Source organism: Gobius niger (genome assembly GCF_951799975.1).
Source record: "Gobius niger genome assembly, chromosome: 7".
In the NCBI taxonomy this organism is placed as follows: Eukaryota; Metazoa; Chordata; class Actinopteri; order Gobiiformes; family Gobiidae; genus Gobius; species Gobius niger.
In genome coordinates, this window is record NC_136858.1 from 18,131,648 (window position 1) to 18,152,720 (window position 21,073).

Below are 21,073 nucleotides of genomic sequence, written 5' to 3' on the forward strand. Positions count from 1 at the left end.
GTTGTTAGCATTTGAAAAGTGCTAAATGTTAGTTTGTTAGTTTTAAAAAATATATCACGTAAATTTACTTTTTGACGACAGCTAACACTAAACTAAAAAAAAGTAGTAACTAAAAAGCTCACATTAGACGATAAAAGAACAAATCAGCTGATTTCCACAGTTAGGTGCGGAAGTCGGGAAGCTGGTTTTGACCCGAGTTCCTGAGGACCACATGAACGCACCATTAGTCCGGCAACAGTTAAATCACGTTCTATATCACTCCATCACACTGCAGCTGTTTCCATATGACAAACATTTGAGTTGGAACTAGTTTCAGGTAAAACAGCTTAAAACATAAAATAACTCCTGCCCAGGGTTTTAAAAAACGCAAGCAGGCCACAATGAACAGTTTGTGTGACCATGGTATAAGCGGATTTAACAACTTGGAGCCATGCATGAGTTTTAATGCACTTCCACGTCGTGCGTTAAAAATGTCTAATGCACGGCTCCAAGTTGTTTAATCCTTACTTACTGCCACCTATGCTGGAGCGTGGGCTAATCGCTGAATCAGTTTAGATTCTCCAAAATGATCCAGTTTGCTCTTCTACTCTCTTTCTCTGGACAAACTCAAAATGCTGGGTTATGTTAAGTTAAGTTAAAAGATCTCATGTTTTCAACTTCCTAATTTTAAGAATCTGGCCTGTCCATGGGCTTTTTTAGTATACCGCATTTACTGTGTCTCTGTTGTCACCTATTCCTTCAGGAAGGAGACTGTGTGCACAATATTGATTGATAGTAAAGGTTGATAGATACAAATGATTAAGTTGTAGGCGGCAGGTAGTATTTTTCCTTTTCCACCACTGAAAATCTAACTTTTACACAGCAGAGTTGACGCAATAGGAACTTTGTCGGCAGCTAGTCATCGATCATCGACAAGAGATGCATCATGTATTATCATCTGTCATGTCGTGGGATTTATTCATCACACAAAGTAATTAATGTCTTCTCGGTGCAGGGATGGTTCATGGTAATAACACTCTGCTTTTAATGGTGAATAATGGCATTGGATTTAATCACAGCCGAGTACATTATTTTCCTTCACAACAGGCTCTTGTTCTTATGCTTAATATTTTTTACGAGGCATTTAGGAACTCTAGGCCCGTGATTGCAGTCGTTGCAGTTATTCCCCCTGGTGTGACATTACTGGACTCGAGCGGTACAGTACAAATCTATACCGTAATGCATCTATCAGTGGGGCATGAAGAAAAAAAATGAAGCCAGACAAAGCGCAAATAGACAAAGCGTAAGAACAAGGGATGAAGATGTCGCGTTAGGTGCTCAGAGTTATGGGCGCGACATAGGGCAAAAAGATAAAGTGTCCACAAAGCCATTAAGATGAGAGGTACATGAAGAGGAGGAGGGGGGAATGTCCAGGGGAAGGGTACAAAAAAAGAGGGGGGAAAAAATCATCCCAAAAGAGGATGGAGCGGAGGGCAGAGCCAGGATGGGATGTAGGACAATGATAGATCGTTTTGTGGCAGCTTCAATTTGTCATGCTGTTATTGGGAGGAAAATGGAACGGCGGAGCAGCGGGGGTCAGCGAGGGGGAGAGCGGAGAGAGATAGGGTGCAGAGGTGGGATTCCAGAGAGAGGCAAAGTGATAAACTCAGCGCACCTCCTAACCTCACTACAGTATCTCCCTTATACAGTAAATACAGTGGTGATGGTGTGATGTGATAGTGGAGATGCCTTAAGTGTCAAAAGGCTACAGGTGCTGCAAAATCTCAGAGGTTTTTCATCTGACTGACACATTTTTGGATGACAAAGCAAAAAACTTTTCCCATCACTTTTTCATTGCTCTTTTGTGGCGTTTTCATCACGCATTTTTGTCATATTTTCGTCGCTCTTTTCATTCTTGTTTTCATCTTTGCTCAACAAGTGAAATCTCAGACATTAAAGGTCCTATATCATACAAAATCGACTTTTTGGAGCTTTTAGCCATGTTGTTACGCTATTTCCTTATCAAAAACACCCCAGAGTGGTTGGTGGCTTCATTCACGCAGTTTTCAGTAATCCTCCTGAATCCTGCTCTCTGAGCAGCTGCTCCGCCCTCTGCTGGAAAACGACTGAGTTGTGACACTCTGACGTTTTTTACGTCATAGTGTCAAACAGGAAGAGCACAACTTCTGTAATGTAATGCCTTACAGCCTGATTTTAATTTATAAAACAGCTTAAATTTTTTTTTCCAAAACAAACGCAAAACAAACGCACCCAACAAACGTTTGCACTGAAGGATGTGAAGATGGAGCTCTTTCTAAACTATTCTGGACACAACTGTTCTTTATTCTTACCTAACGATCATGTCGCGGAGAAAAGCGCGTTTGGCTACGAGAGGTGCAGGACTTTTTTCAACCTTCCTAAAGAAGAGGACACTCGCCACAATTTGGAATTTCTTTCCGGGATTCAGCGACTATCAGCCAAAATAGTGTTTTTCTGTGACTGTCTCTGATGGATGTTTGGTGAACCTTCGCCAGAATCAAAGTGGATTAACTTTTATAACCAACGCGAGTCCCCAATGTGATGGAGAGGCCAGGACAGAGCGGTGGTGAGTCAAAACGCGTGTTAGCTTGTGTGTTAGCTTGTGATGTCAACTCCTTATAACTGTATTGTGAAGTAACTTCACTTATTGCTGTGATATTTATATTTATTTTACTGCTAATAATGCATGGGCAGATCCGCTCCGAGAGAGGGGGCGGAGTTAACTGAATCGAAGCATCTTGTCTTCCGCGTTTGGAGAATACCCCCAGAAAATACTTATATTTCTCGCAAAAAATAGTGCTCCATAGCGGAAGAGGTACAACATATCATATAAATGCCTATACTTTACTTTGGGATGGCTAAAATAGCATGATACAGATCCTTTCATGAATTCATCATATTTCGACTGGATGTTACTCTCTCTTTAACATCATCTTTAAGTGAATTTCATCAGCACTCACCTATGATTAAGTTCACACTTCCTCTAAGTCACAGCTGTCTCTAGTTGGCATTTACCGTCGCCGAAATGTTCTTAGATTTACACCCAGTCCTCACGTTGATATGCTCTGAAATGTACTGTTTTGAGTGCCAAGCTAGTGGGAGTACTGCCAATAGCACTGCTGCTGATACAATGATTATATAAAAAGACGAAGTGACAGATGCCTGCTCCAGATATCCATTTCAGGCCTGGTTAACTCGGAGGCTTTGGTCAAAGTTGTCCATCTAGCGCTAATTTATTTATTTCTGACTAACGCTGCCCCAAAAGACTATTCAGACTCTTGCTAATGTCGGCCATTTCATTTATGTCATTAAAATTCTTGCAGTGCATTTGGCTAATTACACATTTCAAACTGAAAAATCTAATCAAACCTGGAATGCAGTCAATTCAGCATCACCACAGGTTACAACAAGAACAAAAAGTGAATGGTTTATTCATCTTAAATAAGGTTTTTACAAGAAACCACATACGACTCGTGCAAATTGGAAAATGAGAGGAGGGGGGACGACTATAGATACAGACAGCATCTCTGGAATCCCCCATATAAGGTCATGTTTGAAAGCAGTTAAGGGGGAAAACAAAGGGGAGAAAAATCTTAAAGCAATACTAAGTAACTTGTTTACCTTAATAAATTCTTTTCGGGGGTAATACAAGTGTTAACGGGATGATTGGGGGGGTCTTTTCATGGCATGAGTTACTTAGTACTGCTTTAACGTTCTCCAATTTAAAAAAAATACGTTAACAAATGCTGAATTATGAATATAGTTTTCTACTAAATAAAGATACAAAGAAATGGGGAGGAGCAGAGTGATTCCACAGCCCACAATAATGCAAACATGAACATGAACATGTTAGCATTCTCCTTCTCCATGCTAATGCTAGCTAGTGCTAGCCACGACTGCAGTATTTTCCACTTCTACTGAACAATGTGCTGTGAAAAAACATCCACAAGATCCCAATTTAGACTTGACTTTATTTGTATATGATATGATAAATAAATGGAACTATCATTTTAAATAGTTGTAAAATGAATGCCACTCTTTATACACTTTATGTCAGGGGTAGGGCAAGTTTGCTTCGAGAAGGGCCAATTTTCATCATTGCCAAAACAGCAATTGCCGAACCTCACCACTGTAAAGAACCATTTCCTGCAAAGACCAATGTTTTACATTATATACGACATAGTGGGAAGTTCAACCAGGAAACTTAAGAAATACTGAAAGAATTTCCCACATTTCAGAGTACTTTAACAGGTATTTGAACTCTTACTTGTATAACAATATTTCTCAAAATCACCTTCTGGGCCAGAGGTTCTGTGCTGGAGGGCCGGATTTGGCCCCCAGGCCTGACGTTGCCTACCCCTGCTTTATCTTAACTATTCTGTTTGACTGTGTACTTTTTCCAAAACCATTATCCATTTATTTAAAATGTGCAACCCAATTACTATTTCCCACTGTTTGCTTGAGCCTCTCGGGCCAGCAAAAACTTGGCTTCTCCCAACAACAAAAAAGTGTGGCGTAAGAAGTCCAAGACCTTGTGGAGCTTTTAATTGTACCTGGCTTTTTCACATTGGCTCCAAAGGAGAGGGGCGTCTACATAAATGTCAGTGATGGATTCTGGAATAAAGCCCTCATGACTCCGAGTGTGGATGTGTGCGCGCGTCTGTGGCCGCTCTTGCATAACGCTACACATGTTAGGTATTTGCCAGTGCAGTTCAAAGGATGGCCAGTTTGTTTGTGCCAAAAAACATGCTCTCCTGCCTGGCCACCCCGCTCTCCCTGTGTCAGGTTAATGAGTCGTGCGGTGATAAAAACCTTCCAGGTCACGGATAGCTCTGCTCCGTCTCAGCGAGGCAGGTCCAGGTGCCAGAAACACTACCCGGGGTGAGAAAATTTGATGAAAAATGAACAAGTAATAAAAAGGCCAGAATGCAGAGATAGCGGTTTTGTGTGGTATTGACGATGTCTTGCTACCAGGCCAGATGTTATTACGACGTTTTGAAGAGAGTTTGAAGAGGAAAGCAAAGCATACCTCAATAACAGCAGCACTGATCTCTGTAACCAAGCGACTGAGTAGCAAATAAAGTTCAGCGATCGTAAGTCCACATTTTCTAAGGGTCTGTCTGCCTCAAATTTGCTAAAGGAATTCACTGGGGTAACTTCTCTCTGAAGAGATAAAGTTAGATTTTACCGCATTGCTACAACTGCACGCTTTTTAAATAGGCCCCATTATATTTGAACAATGTGGTCAGCGAATAGTCTTTGAACTACGCACACACCAAGCAACCAACATTCTTTTTGGACACTTTTTGTTTTGTTTTTGTATTCCGTATGCGTATGAAAGAAAGTAATGTTTATCTCATTGTCTTAAAGCAGAACAAAGTAACTTATGCTCCCATCAGTGCCACGGCAGGTGTCATAACATGTTGCGATATTACTATACTACGCTGACAGAAAAGACAATGGGAGAGAGGGATATTGTACATCCAATTACGCAATGGAGATCATTTTTTTCACTCAATCTGGCTGTAAATACTGCTTAAGTGGCGCTAGCCTGCAGTTAGCTTTGCCCGTTATCCCATTAGTGTGTATTGCGCCTCCAACTCGAAGGCAAGGAAAGTTGTAATTGTGGTTTTCTGGCCAGAGACACCAGGGGGAGATGAAAGACCCCCCATTCATCCCGTCAAGACTTGTATTACCCCCAGAGGGACTACGGAAACGATTAATTAAGGTAAACAAGTTACTTAGTTCTTCTTTAATACAGCATGTTACTCAAAATGTGTATTTGCCAGCCTTTAGTCCTTGCCACATCACTAGTAGCTGTAGTATAGCTGAGTATTTTGGTATCCTAAGGGAAATCACGTTTTCTGCACCGGCATCAAAAGCTCAGGAGTTGGAGTTGAATTGAGGCGAATGTGGTGTTCGTATCGCCAAACTGGAGGAGTGGCTGTACAGCAGAACCCAGAAAATACATCAGGCATTTCAGTCCAGATAAGTGCAGCTCTAGCAACAGCAAAGACACTGCGCAGAAGCCTGTATTCTATATATAAAAAAAAAAGGAATAGTTCTGTGCATTCAGTATATTTTGACTGCTGTACCACTGTGTTCCCCACTTCCCCACAACCCAAATCACAAGTGGGCATCATTAAAATTTTTGTTGGAAGCTTCGGAAAGTAAAGAAAAATACTTGAAAAATCACATCTGGTGAAGCTGATTTGTGTTTTCCACAAACAAGCAGCAACCCATGCCAACCAAAAAGCAACTATTCTGGCAGGCAATTCACCAAAAAGCCCTCTCTACACCTGTAATCATCGCTCATCTAAAACTGGGAGTGCTTGAAGAGCGGGGCACATGCATGGTCAAAAATGATCAGGAGGGAAAAAGTCACTGAAACAGGAAATGAGAGTCTAGACTCTGGGGAACTGGCGCGCTGAGAGTGCAAAAATAATTTCAGAGCTCCTCCACACCTTGATGACTTCTGAATAGGGTAGAGGCGGGAATAACCTTTGCATAGAAAGCTGCGGAGTGAAAAGTTTTTTGATGCGGCTCTATTTGGCATTAGGGACCTGGGCCATAGGACTCAGTGGCTGCTTAGTAACAGAGACGTGGTATACACTCTGACGAAACAAATGTGAAGGGCACATGATGACTAAGTGAGAGCTTACTGTCAGAAAAGGCATCTGTAGCGTTCATGCCATCAAGTTGCCAGTGTATTCCCACCTCAAGAAAAAACATCTCTGCTGTCGGATTGCAAAGAGCCCCATAATAGTCTGTCAACACTTGCAGCTCTTAACTCACTGCTCGCTCATAACAAACAGACGTAAGAGTCCTTGGCAACATAACACAATCAAGGGTATTTATTGCCAGTGAACTTTAGTGTCAAAGCGGTTCATTTACCAGCGATTTTCAACAAGTGTGCAGTGGGCTAACACCAGGAAGGCTCAGACACATTGGGCAATTTTGATTTGATTCGTCACGCAGGTAGATGTATCGGAAGCAGGGCAGCGTGTAAGAAAAAAAGGCAGAGGTTGTACCAAAGCAGAGGACTTTTGACTGTCATGGTGGATTTACAAAGGGCTTTGAGGCAGTAGAAGCATGTTTCATGTCAAAAACCTTGAAGGAGGATCCAAACAACTGTTTTGTGCCTAGACCAGGAAAAGGGCTAAAGGAATAGGCCACTGTTTTTCCAAGCTCTTCCACGTGTTCCCCTATTTAAATGCGGTTACGTGCGTAGTTACATGATCCAAGTGTAGTAACACAAAATTAAACATGTTGATTTTCTAAGCGGATAAAAAGGGGTACTACATTGTAATGCGTAACTACACCTTAGGAGCACTTCAAAATCCACGCAGTAATATCTTCACTCCTAAAGAATTCTGAAGAGTCATTGGTCTTTTTCGGGGCTGAGCGCATGTGTAAAGATCAGATAAGTACGCATCAACTCGTCTAAGCTCAGGTAAGAACATATCTCAGTATGGAAAAACGGTGGCCTGTTCCTTTAAGTCGCATTGGCCGAAAGTAAGCAAAGATTTGAGGTCGGAGTGAATGAGTAATGATGGACAGACGAGACAAACTGCATATTGTTCTAAAGCAGAAGGAAACATCAAGCCCTCGGCCAAATGTGACCCTAGTTTGCACTTAGTTAAAAACATACACCTCAAAATTGTCGGTACACATCCTTGTACAGGCCTGTACCCACTGGCCCTATTGGTGCAATCTCTCCAGAAGCACAGCATTTTCAATGTCACATGCTCCTCCTGCTCCTCTTTCTTTTGAAAAACAAGCTGTACTTTTCTACCAAGAAACCCGCTGTCAGAAAACTCTAACAGACCTTTCTTTGTGTGTGTGTGTTCTGCTGAAACGTGATCTAATTTAGAGACAATTTTCATCTCTTTGTCTGCGTATGTCGCAACCTCGTTAGCCAGCAGCCACCCACCACTTTCAAATTAAAAGTAGTACGAAATCTATACCTTAATTATCTCTGGGGAAAAAATGTCCATCCTTCCACTCCTCCTGTTTTTTGATCGCATGTGCTTTCAAGTCTCCCAGCACTCATCTCCTTTGTCTTTCTCGCCGTTATTATGTCACAGAGAAGTGCTTTATAACGATGGGGGGGAGGGACCCTGTGAGACACCGAAGTGCTAGTTTCTGACCTTTCCTCCCTCCATCTATTCCTGACTGTCCTTAGGTCCTCATCTGTCCTATGCAGTTCAGGCATTCAATTACGAATCTATTTCATCTTTAGCCTTGTCACGGGCACTGCAGAATGTCGTGCACCGACCGGGAAGGAAGAAGACAAAGCCAGTATCTGTCAAAGTATTTATTAACCACACAAAGCACTACAACAACTATACGTTCAGTGATCAAAACAAGATGTCACTGCTCCCGAACAACAATTGTAAATGTTTTATATATGTTTATTGCATCTGTCAAAGGCACTTAAAAAAGTACTAAATACTTCAAGACAGAGCTGCACAATTGACTGCTGCAATGAAGTCATTTGGGAACATCCGGGGACACATTAGGGACAAATCCCCATGTTTCGAGCAGTTGTCCTCTCCACCAAAAGTACAAAGTAATTCATTAGGTTGTTGTTGTTGTTTTACAGTTACTCATTTCAGATGTATCCTTTATCATTTGGCAAACATACATTGGAGGGTTCAGCTTTGGAGACATTTAAAAAACATCCTTCAAAGGTGTGGTTGGTTGCTTTAACCTCTTAAAGGAACAGGCCACTGTTTTTCCATACTGAGATATGTTCTTACCTGAGCTTAGACGAGTTGATGCGTACCTGTCTGGTCTTTGTGCGTACGCTCAGTCACACAAAACAACCAAAGATGTTGCTAGCATTTAGCCTCTCCCAACATAGTCCTAAGACTTCAAACGGGGGTGAAGTTGGAAGCTACCGCACTCTTCCACGGGCACGCACGAAGACCAGACAGGTACGTATCAACTCGTCTAAGCTCAGGTAAGAACATATCTCAGCATGGAAAAAAGGTGGCCTGTTCCTTTAACAGGTTAAGATGGAGATGTACTGCTAATGTTGGTGATTTCATTGCACTGTTGACACAGACTCCTGCTGTGCTGTGTACTTCTATACAACCCAGTATAGATCACGGATCAGGAACCTTTCAACAACAGAAAACTGAACTGAGAGCTTATATCGACTGTCTATGTTTTCCTTTCCTTTAGTCATTTAGTTCTTGCCTGCTCTGCTTCAGTCTATATATAATTGCATGCATGTGACAAAAGGTCAAGAGGAGACACAAGTTATCTAAGAAGGAGAAAGAAAACTCAAATAGTCTTGATTTAGATGTTTATCGCTTAAGTTTGTGTAACCTACACACGCATCACCCTCCAGACTTATTCCTTGGCCTACAGCACACTCACCCTCACTCTAAAATGTATAAACACACCCACTCAGAAGATAGCGGCTGCTGGCCCAGTATAACCTTTATGGCTAAGGTCCCATTTCACAATTTCCACTTTCTGAGACCAGGCAATTGGATTATACAGAGAGGAGGTGTGGGGGGAAGTGTGCATTTAAAGACAAGAAAAAAATAGACTTCTTTAATCCACTATTTGAGCATATAAAGTTGTACACAACCGAAACAGCCATTCATTCCAAAAAACATATTACAAATTGATTAGGTGTGCACTTGCTTGATTGATCTTTACATTTTGTATTCTGCGCAGGTATCGCAGCTGTTTTAGGCATTTTAATCAGTGTTTGTGGAAATGAATGACTATCTCCCAAAGCCAGAGAGACGTAGAGCCAAAAGTCTAATTTGTGCGTCTCCGAGATATACAGCTTGGAAGGGCTCCACCGACAATTAATTGGAAGAGTGACTTTGGCGACTCATAAAAGATGTGTAAATTTTTTGTGCCTAAAAAATGTGTGTCATTGATGCAAGTGATTTAGCGGATGGCGGTGAATACTTCCAAGGGCAGGAGACATTCGGATCGTTTCCTCTTCTTTTTTTACATACTGGAAAGGCCTCCGATAGCTCAGTGTGGCTGGAGTGTTCTTATGAAGGGAATAGGTGTCAAGAACGTGGTAGACTGCGAGCTGACAGAAGACACTGCCTTCCTCTCCAGTGAGCAGTGGCCGCGACGGGAAATGACAAAAAGCCCTGGATTTCAGCAGCCACAGTCTCAGTGACATACGTGCCGTGTATGCTAAAGCGAAAACTGCCACGAGGTTGTATGGCAGCAAAAGTGACAGAATACAGCGACCTTCATTAATATTGCACCACAGATAAAAATGGAAGGTTATGGCTACCTTTTGTCCACATAGAGATGCTTGTCCTTCATATTTGACTCATGCTTTAATGCCACCACAGACAATCACTCCGCAGCAGAAAAGGATGCTTCTCTAGACCTTGAGCTGGATTCAAGGCCAGAGTTCAAAGCAGGAGTTCCTATTATGCATGTTTCATGTGGATGGCGGAAACAGGGAATTTAACCCAGGATTTCCTTGGAGTTGACATGCGAACTTTTACACCACCTTAGTGATGCAGCTGAATTTGTGTTGCAGATTTTAACCCCAAGACCCAACAAATGTCCCTCCTTGAAACAACCTCCTTGACAGTGGGACCTTTTCATGCTTTTTGAGCATCCAGTTCACATCATATAGATATGAATAATAATTGTGGCAGACATATTTTAAACAGCTATTCTTAATTTGAAAACATATAGTATAATGTAAAATATAACCTTTGCTCACATTTGCTAAGTGTGCCATTGGAGGACAGCGTATAGGGTGAATGGTATCATGGGAGTTGGGTTGAATAAATGCGCTTATTAAAACGTTCCTGGTGTGTTAAAGGTTTATGAATATGGCCCTACTACTATGATGGACCGCTGTGCCGGCTAAGGTGCCTCCTCATTCTTATGGCCAATATTAGGACATTTCTCCCATGCCTCCATCCGTCCTTGAAGAGGATTAAATTGGTAAAGAAAAGTGAATGAGGGGTCGGGGAGAGGAGCAGTGGAAGGGAAAATATCGGCACTAAAATGAACCCACGAAACACACACGGCATAAATCTAGGGAGAGGCACACTCCAGCTGCAGTCTCCATGGCACCAACCTGACCAACTTTAGCCGCAGAGTGGTTAGCACAGTCCTCTCGAGAGCCGTCAAAATATTACATCTTGGACAGGTGTCTAAACTACATCCTCATTTGCAAAGGTATCTACGATTTGCTGTCTTTGGTACATAGTTTGGTCTATATGGTAAAATAAGAAAGCATTCTTGCATAATCTAATCCCAATATCAACTATGATTACTGGTTATGGCCACTATAAACAGAAAGGAGTTCACTGCATTGGCCTGCTATACCTAACTACTTTGTTTTTGCAGTATTGAGTTCTTGCTTAAAATCAAAGTCAAGTTTTACTTTGATCACCATCTCTATCTATCCAAATGCATGCAATGGTCTGGTCAATAAGTAGATCTAAATCAACATTAAGTAGCAAATGAATGTGAGAGAAGACAAACAAGTCTCAACAGGCTTCTACTCTTTCTCATTGATATCCAAGCTTCCTCTCACGTCAGCTCCCGGTATAGCTTTAAGATTAACTGATGGCATTCGTCACTTCAGGCTGTGGTACGGATTAAAACTCTTTAATTAGCACTTGAAAGACTTTAACACAAGCACTTTGCCTGAGTTGGATTCATCAGGATCCCGAATAAGCTGGGATGAATCTATGTATGAATGTGTGTTGAAATTGTTTACAGACATATATTGCTTTCAAGAGGGCCAACCACCAAGCCACTGGCGACATGGATTGCAACACATGAGCAAAATATAAAAACCCTTGCTAAAGTGTTGACGCCAAATCCTTGGCCTCACAACTCACCCTTTAAATTTCCCATAAGTATACCCTATTCAGGCATTATTTACATTCTTTTCAACAGGAAGCGAGAGCACCAAGCCACTGTGTTAACAAAGCTTTGATGAATGAACCAATCGCCGCCTCTGTTTCTGTTGCATATTCAAAGGAGCTCAGCATCCCGTCCCTGCGACAATTCACGCAAAGTGTTTGAGAGATGATCAAGAGTAATTGGTGAGATTAAATGGGAATCATCGCAAGAACCGCCACGTGCACATTAAGTGTGTGTGTTGATATAACTCCGCATTAAGATCAAAGCACTGTCTGGGTAATGGAAGTTGGAAAACTCAACTGAACTCTTTATTTGTCAAGAGTTAAACAGGGATCTAGTAGAAACACTTCAAACCAGCATAACATTATGACCAGCCACGTTCCCACTGTACAGGTGGTTGATACACAGTGATCAAATAGCAATACACTACATTTTTAGACTTATTAGCCATGACAAATTACTACTTTTACAAAAATACTCTGTAGGAAGATTAACCCTACAAAAAGTAAAAAACAAACACAGGTCCTGGGCTCGAATATAAATCATATTTCACTTTAGCCTGCTGGTCCTAATGCTTTGGCTGATTGTGTGTACACAGCATAAAAGAACAATCTGGCATGTTTTTTTCCCCCTGCCGGTAGCTTTGAGTTCCCGCTTTTCTTCTTTGTTACATCACTCCAATTGATTTTTCCTCCTATCCCCCCACCCCTTTAATCATATAGCTACAGGCTTACTCACTTCAACGCTGTTTTCCGATAAGAAACCCACTGTATGGTCGTCTGCTGATCCTCAGAAGCAGGAGAACTTGAAATCTGTGCTCATGTGCCGAGATATAACGAATCAATTCACATAAAGTCATTCCGAAAAGAGATAAACTCACAACTCAATTTAATATGCAGCCGGATCATTTTAAAGGCAGTGTATAGCGCACTTTTATCTTGTCCGTCTTCTGCAAATCCGAGCTTGGCTGCTTGATAAAACGTATTCTCCGTGCTTTTAATTATAAATTGAACCACAGTGCCCGTCTGCCCCTGATGCCCTGACATTTCCTTGACCTTACTTTGACATAAATAGATTGTCAGTGAAGCTGTTTACATGGCGCCCCATCGTTCAAAACAGCCAATCAACTCTACAACCAGCAGATTCAGAATGAGTATCACCATATCATAATTGAAATGATGAAAAATAAAGAGAAAGGACCATTTAAGTGACTATTTATTTTAGCTAACATTTGTTTCCTGAAAAGGTCCTATGTCATGCAACCTGGACTTTTAAAATATATATTTGTTCTGTTTGTTTGTATATGTTAATTTACAAATTTGTCCTCTGGTTCTCAACCTCTGGTTCTCAATTTGGTTCTCAATTTGGTTCTCAATTTGTCTTGGGGGTCGCAAGACAAATTTGGGGGGTCAGATCATGTAGATAACATATACATATTTTTATTAGCGTATATTATAATATTTTATTGTCACGTTGTGTCCGTTCGTAATTTGATGAATTTTATTTTAGCCATTTGTTTTTTTCTTTGTTTTTGAAGAATTATGTAGGCTAATGTTCCGATTTCTCATGGTGTGACCCGGGCGGGGGGTCCCGAACCCCTTTAACTGTTATAATGGGGGTCCAAAAGGTTGAGAACCTTTTGGACCCCAGGAGATTCTGCCTTAAGGTCAGAATCACCTGGCTGGAGGATCACCTATTGCACATGTTTTTAGTGGTAGGGGAAAGGGGAGTACCCAGAGGAAACCTACACAGACACGGAGAGAACATGCAAACTCTACACAGAAAGGCCCCGTCCTGATGGGAATCGAACCCGGGACCTTCTAGCTGTGAAGCAGAGGGTCTAACCCAGGGGTGTCAAACTCATTTTGGGTCGCGGGCCGAAATTCGTACGTTACAATAGAGAAAATGTTTCCAACAAATGAATAAGAATAAGCTGTGATTTGGTCATACTTGACTGTAGCTTTATTAATAACATTGGCTTACACTTGTACTGCACTTTACAAGCCTGTGTCACAAGTTCCTAAAAGTACTACTTAGTCATTATTCATTCACTCCACACTCGGTGGTGGTAAGCTGTTATTGAAGCCACAGCCACCCTGGGGCAGACTGCCCATTTACCACATGGCTATATAATGTGTTGTTCCTATCCTGAGGCCTTATTATGTCAGTGCCCTCTGCTGGACACATGTGGAACTCTTTCCTTTTTTTAATGTATTGCCCCCTAGTGGCTAGAATGAGCATTCTGGTTATTCTTTAAAAATTCTTAACTCCGCACAGGAATGGGCTAGAGACTCACTGATTAGTGTAATATAACTACATTTTATAATATAATCAAACATAAGGATGTTTTGTTCCATACATGTTATATAAGTACACAACAAAAGCTAACATGACAAAGGGGTGGATCACATAATATGGGGGCCCGATCTTGTGCATCAAAACGGAGACGCTAGCGTGACATTTTGCGCTCAGTAGGAGCGCACTTTGTGATCTTGCCACTCCAGACTTAGCGCATTTAAGTGGGTGGAGACACAGATTTTCCTCCAACCAGATCGACTCCGCGTCCAGGAGAGTGGTTGTGTGGGGTGAACATGTGCTTTTGTTTTGCTTCGCGTTCACGCCAAGCGCGGGCCGATCCGCGCCACAGCGGACGCTGTAGCTCTTTTTCTCTCGAGACGTGAACATCGTTTAGCTCACGATGGGGTAAATAAAGTTTTTAGTTTGGCCTGTGAGAGCCTAAGGCTTAAGAAAGAACGCAAGACAGCGCAATGTAAACGAGGAAGTGAATGTCAGCCATGTTTCCATCAGTGCAGTCACCTCCTCTTGTGACGCCCCCTCACAGGTGGCGGAGGCGAATGGCACATATAGCGCCGCCACTCGGAAAATAATTCGCCAAGAGCCTGCACCGCCCCGTGCGCCACCACAAGATCTGGCCCAGGATCTTTTAGGGACAGCAAATCATTGCGTCAGCCCATCCAGACAAAACCACTTATATGAAAGGCTTGGCCCTATTTCACAATGATAGGAAAACAAATGCTTGCAAAAGTGCTGCTGATTGCGTTTTGAATTCCTCCCAAATAGCAGGCACACTGTTAGGTATTTACTGGTGAGGACAAGCCACTCAGCATGCTGTTTATACTGCAGTATCCTTCAATGTCTCCATCCCTGCCAATGCCGTACAACCGTGTTCGTCAATCACCTCAAAGCACTACCGTGGAGGGTTTTTCAACGCCGTTTGACCAGCTGTTATCGTGATTGAAACCTCTGCAAATAATGGAAACAAAAAACCCACTACCCACTCCTGGCACACCCAAAGGCGAGGAGAGTCCAGAAAAAATGCTTCTTGTTTTACAACACTGGCATCCATTATTATTAGTTTACTGGTATTTAGGCCTGCACTGGCCATGGCAGATCATTTATTTGGAGCTGTTTTTGGGAAAGGCCAGCCGATTAACTAATGATACAGGCGCTAAAGTAGGTAAGATGGAAGAGCAAATGGTTTGGGGTAGTACAGCCACGCGACCGCATGCATCAACTAATGTCAGTGGAGCTAGCGGTTCCAGTGAGGGAGCTATTGATACTTGAACTCTGGCCAAACAAACACAATTTTCTATTCAGTAATCCGTCCCACCGGTTTTAGTCCACTGCGGGTCTGAAATAATGTTCTCTTATGCTGTTGGCAACCTCATAGTGAAGTGCGAACAAAGGATTCCTAAGGCAATATTAATTTCACTTGCATGGGGCTAAACGTACTGCCGTCAACATTTCAGCCTTCACAAAATGCTAATAGCCCTAATTGCAAAAGTGGCCAGTCTACTCTCTTATGACTTTATTTAAAAAATACAATCCATTTTCCTTACAGTCTCTACAGTCCTGCTGTCAGGGAGAATACTGTGGAGTCTCGAACTATGCCAGGTCTAACTGGCTGAAGGACAGCTTCGTCTACCCAAAGAGCTGAACTCCTGTTGTGTTCATGCGTCTATAGGGGTCGTTCCACACAGCGCGACCCGGCCGAGCAGGGCACGATCTACGTGCACGTATCAACTCTATCCCACACACACTTCTGTTTCCACCACACAGTTGTTGTGTGCTACGCCCCCACGGGGAGTACGCTGTACAGATCGTCATCTAAAGTTTTGTAAGATGAGAACAAATGTGGACAAATGGGAGTTATGGAATCAATCAGAGGTGCCAAGCTGTATTAAAACAGAAAAGAAACCACTAAATACAACTATAAAGGTATGCTACATGCATACCTGGTCAGACCAGTTTGGCCCTGGCCTTTGTTATGGCAAAGCTCGACAAAGTGGGTGAAAGAGCCACTCGGCTGACATGTGCCTGTATATGGAAAAGGAGCTTTTGAAAATCCTCTTTATTGGCAAGAAATGCATTTTGATTTACTGCCAGGAGCTGGAACAAAATATTAAGAAAGGTTTTGATTCTAAACTCGCTCTATGAATGTATTATCTACCGTATTTTCCAGACTATGTAAGTCGCTCCGGAGTATAAGTCGCACCAGCTTGACAACTACCTGGGCATGTTTACAAGCCTCTCCCGGCAGCGCATTGTTCAAGCTCTCTTTCTCTCTCGTTTCTCAAGCTGTGGCTCTAGCTTTTAGCCCGCGATTAAATTTTTTTGTTTTCTTAATTGCAGCAAAAGTCGCATACAAGTCGCACTTTTTTTCATAGTTTGACAGGGGGTGGTGCGTTTTATACTCTGGAGCAACTTATAGTCCGGAAAGTACCACACTATTTAAAAAAGAAATTATTCACAACTTTTAGCAGATTTCTCAAACTTTGTGTAAACATACTGTACTTGTGATACTGCAGTGACCGTCTGTTGGCAAAATGACAAAACATGACCTTCTCTAAAGTACGGCAAATGTCCAGAATGTCCAAATTTGTATCTGCATATGAAGCCTTCTGGCCACCCGCTGTCACCTTTTCTACCCACTCATTACTATGAAAATGTATGCAGCGTGGATTTGAGGAACATTTCACATACGTCCTCCCCAAGCTGCACACTCCATCACTCATGCCAAAGACCCAACAATGATCTCAGTATTTGAAAATCCAATGAGCGATGGATAACAACACTTGGCCTGACAATGACCGTGGTAAAAAAAATCAAAGTTTAACATTAAGATAGGTGGTTGAACAGAGGCACAATCTTTTAAATAAAAAGTCAAAACATAAGTTTGGGCAGAGCGAGCTGAAATCCTTCAGGGCCAGACACAGCAGACGTTCCCTGGTGCGAACTTTGCCCGAGGTTACAAACATTGTGGAAGATCAGTAAACAAACTTCCTTACTGGCTCAAGAAAATTGAATAAAGGTTTTATGGTAACAATTCCTTCTTTTCAAAGAAGACATTGTTCAAAATCTAAAGTAAAAAATTTGGCACCTCAATCTTTGCTGTCTCCGGGCCAACTTTGCAAGCAAACTTATCTCCGCCATCTGCTTCAGATGTTGTACAACCTCAGTACATAGAGTTTGGAGACAGTTGCAAGTTGTTTCATCAGGTTTTAACAAGGGAAGAGGTCGAGGGGAGAGAAGCAGGCGCCAATTACCACCAACACATTCACAGATCCTGCTATCAACATGCTTCAAATTTACGACATAACAAGCAATTAACAGGGCAACGTAATCTTGTTAGGCATTTACTGTGTAATTAATGTACAGCGAAGCAAGCCCAACCCGATTCCCCAGGAAGAGGCCCTGACAACGCACCAAAACACAAAGTGATGAAGAAATGCTTGGTAGCGAGAGCGGAGTTACTACATTGAACAAGTTGAGACCAGAGGTGTCTGATAGCGAACATATAGCTTTTTGAAATGTCAATAATATATTTACATCAGTGTCTTATCATTTGTTTTTGAATTCACTTGGATCTCCTTTTTTCTCAGTCTGTCTTTGAGGCCTCAATGTCGTGTACTTTGGTTTGCTAGTTTTCCTGGTTTCTTAATTTCTTCATTGATAACAAATGCTGAATTATGAACATAGTTTTCTACTCAATAAAGATACAAAGACATGGAGAGGAGCAAAGTGGTTCAACAGCCCATAAATATATAAATAACGGAGGATGCTGACATGATGCTTCATGTTAGCATCGTGCTAATGCTAACGCTAGCTCATGGTAGCTACGACTGCCGTTTTTTCGCTTCTACTGAACAATTTGCTGTGAGTAAACGTCCATATGGACCCGATTTAAACTTGACTTTTTTTGTATGTGATAAATACATTTACATTTTGCTAGAAAAATCCCAAATAATTCTGTTTTCCCTCTCGACGAGGCCCCATCCCTTTCTATGACGCAATGTCGTCTGTATCTATACCATGCAGAAAACCTACCAGAACCCCTACAAAACAATTGATCCTACAGCATTGTAGAGGCTACCATGATTGGACGTAAAGGTGCCATACCCGACCTTACGGGTGAACAGGGGGAAAAAATATAATAGATGTATAGCTTTAATTTTTGATCAAGTATTAATAACGGATAGAGTATGTAGGTGCTACTGAAAATGTACAACTTCCTATTTTCATCCATGGACACCTTATTGTGAAAATTAGCCAATGTATGTGTTCCAATAGTGAAAGTGTATTTGTTGATAGAGGAAGAAAACAAAAAAGGTGTTGCCTGCACTTGACTCTTCATTGAAGCTCTGTCAGTAATACTGAAAGTGCAAATGATCGACACTGCAATTTTTCCTGGGCTATCAAATAAAAGCAACTGGGGGAGGAAGGCGTTTTGCATAACACAATTTATGGCTGATAGTATTTGGTTTATCTGTGTATAAGTTCCGGTTGTGGACAGACTTACCTGGTGTATGAAGACCTGCGCCCCTCTGGGACTCATCAGCAGCACGGCTCTCCTCAGCGTGTCCCGGTAGCGATTCAGCTCCTCGGTCCTCATCATGTTGAACAGGTCATTGAAGACGCGGCTCACGTTGCGGTCCACCCTCTGCAGGGACACATCCAGCCCCATGCGTGACCCCGAATCCATGAAGCTCTGCAGTCCACGGATATCTGCCATAGAGAGAGTCAACAAATATAAGTCTCAAGTACACAACATAGCCAATTCCAATGATATATCTACTACTACTGCATTGTGTCTGGTAAAAGCATGCAAGTAACTTCTTCCATGTCTGATAAAAAAAAAGTAAGTGTGTTTTTGAACTTGGCAGTGGAGCTGTAAGTAACCACATCTAAAGTACGTTGACCACATGAGGGACGTGTATCCGGGGGGCATTTCATCTAAATCCTGGATGCACATTCTTGCCACTTGCACACCTGCGCATGGACTTTTATATTCGGGCTGCGCTCCAAAAGCTCCAAGGCAGGTCTGTTTCTCCTGCTCCTGATCTAAAGCGTGACAAAGCACCAACAAGCGCTACTGTCTGTCTTTCACAGGATATGAAGCTGCCGGCAGGTGTGGTGCCCCCTGGGATCTCTGTATGTGTGTGGGTGAAGGTGCATCATGCAGAAAAAAAAAGAAAAAAAAAAGAAGGGAAAAACCTCCAAAAAAATAACATTGACGCGCGATTCAAAGGTAATGTGCAGCGTAGGGGTCATTATGCACACAGCGGAGACGGGGTGGCGGCGTCCCAGCGTGTGCCAAGTCATGGTGGATTGTGTGAAGGAAAACACATCTGAAATGGAGGTGTGTTTTTTGGAGAATGTTTTTGTGCTTTGATTTTCTCTTTTATCTCACTGTAGGCAGCGTGACTCATTCACTGTTTGAGAAAGATGCTAAAATTGTGACTCTAAAAGACAATGCATAATTCATTAGTCCATAAGCAGAGGCATATGCAGTGTTTCTGGGCCAAGTGATGAAGGCTGGAGTTTAAAATGACGCTCTGTAGGACTTGGACATTATAATAGGTTCATTTATTTCTAAACTGTTCCTTTTCTGCCTCTGAACTCATTCTCATTTATAACCATTAAGTATGAGGGAGCAGGTTAAGGTATGATCTAACTATATAATAGGGCTGGGACAAAATATGGGATGGCAAAACTTTTTTCTGCTGTACCAAGTATAGATTCTTTATCAAGTATTGCAATACTTTCAATAAAGACACTGACCAGGCACCAAGAGCACAGTGGAGGCGTCACAAGAGGGGATGCAGGAAACAAAAATGGGACAAGCGAGGAGATGGTGAAAGAGTGGAGTGGAGGGAGCTGCGCAGGATGAGGAAGAAAGAGGTGGGGTTGACCAGTGCAGGACACCACGCTCTGAAACGGGGACAAACCCATGAGGCAGAAGGCAGCCAGCCAGGTTTCCTCACGGTTTCCTCGACATACAAAAACTTGCTGGTCAGGTCGGCTCACAGCGGCTCAGCCACAGCAGCTCAGGACTAACACCTGAACACTATTTCGTTGTACAACCGTACAATGAAATAGTGTGCCAAATCATGGCATATTTGTACAATGACAAATACAGCACTTACTTATCGGCCCCTAAGTATTTTGTTGTATCGTGACAAAAATGGATTGTCCGAGCCCTACTAAATAATTTAAGTATGAGAGATTGTTCAGCTCCGTGGGACTTTCTTGGTTAAATAAAGGTTAAAAAGAATCCAACAAGAATCCATGTTGAACTGCTCCCACCTCCATGCTTGAAACCGAACCAAAAGTGGTTTGGCCAAATACATACTCATTAACAACGCAACTACAAAAAAACAACAAAACAGACACATGAGGTATGCTCTTATATGCAGCATTTTTCAAAACTAAATATTTAACAGATTTGTGCTTAATCCAATCAAAAATGTGAACTCTCACAAATAGAGGTCAGTGCTAAATAATGTTATTAGCTCTGTAATATTAATCTGCCTCTTGCCAGATTCGTTCTGAGGAGGATAATACAAATCCTATGACTAAAACTAGTGTGAATATGAACATAAAGGGACTCCCAAACCTACTTCCACAAGTACCTGAATCAGAGGTTCTTAGCTTTCAAATGAGGAACAGCATGTATAGTGTAACTTCTGCTTTTGTCCTTGTACTGTATACATATGCATGTTGTAATGCCTTTTTCACATCTCCCACTAAAATGACCTTGAACACGTTGTATGTAAATTATGGCTAATACATCAATACACACGTTCATAAACAGATTTCCATCCTGACACCTGAACTGCACGGTTATGTTAGTTTTCTTAAAAGAAGGAAG

At 42.0% G+C, this 21,073-nt stretch overlaps 1 protein-coding gene across 2 annotated transcripts in view; it reads right to left on the minus strand.

Moving 5' to 3' along the window:
- Window positions 1-21,073, minus strand: part of grid1a (glutamate receptor, ionotropic, delta 1a) — a 319,171-nt gene that overhangs the window by 84,963 nt on the left and 213,135 nt on the right. For both annotated transcript variants that reach the window (XM_079560464.1, XM_079560465.1), the window contains exon 4: window positions 18,722-18,927. In XM_079560464.1, coding sequence (XP_079416590.1) covers window positions 18,722-18,927 — 206 coding nt within the window. The remainder of the gene's footprint in view (window positions 1-18,721; window positions 18,928-21,073) is intronic.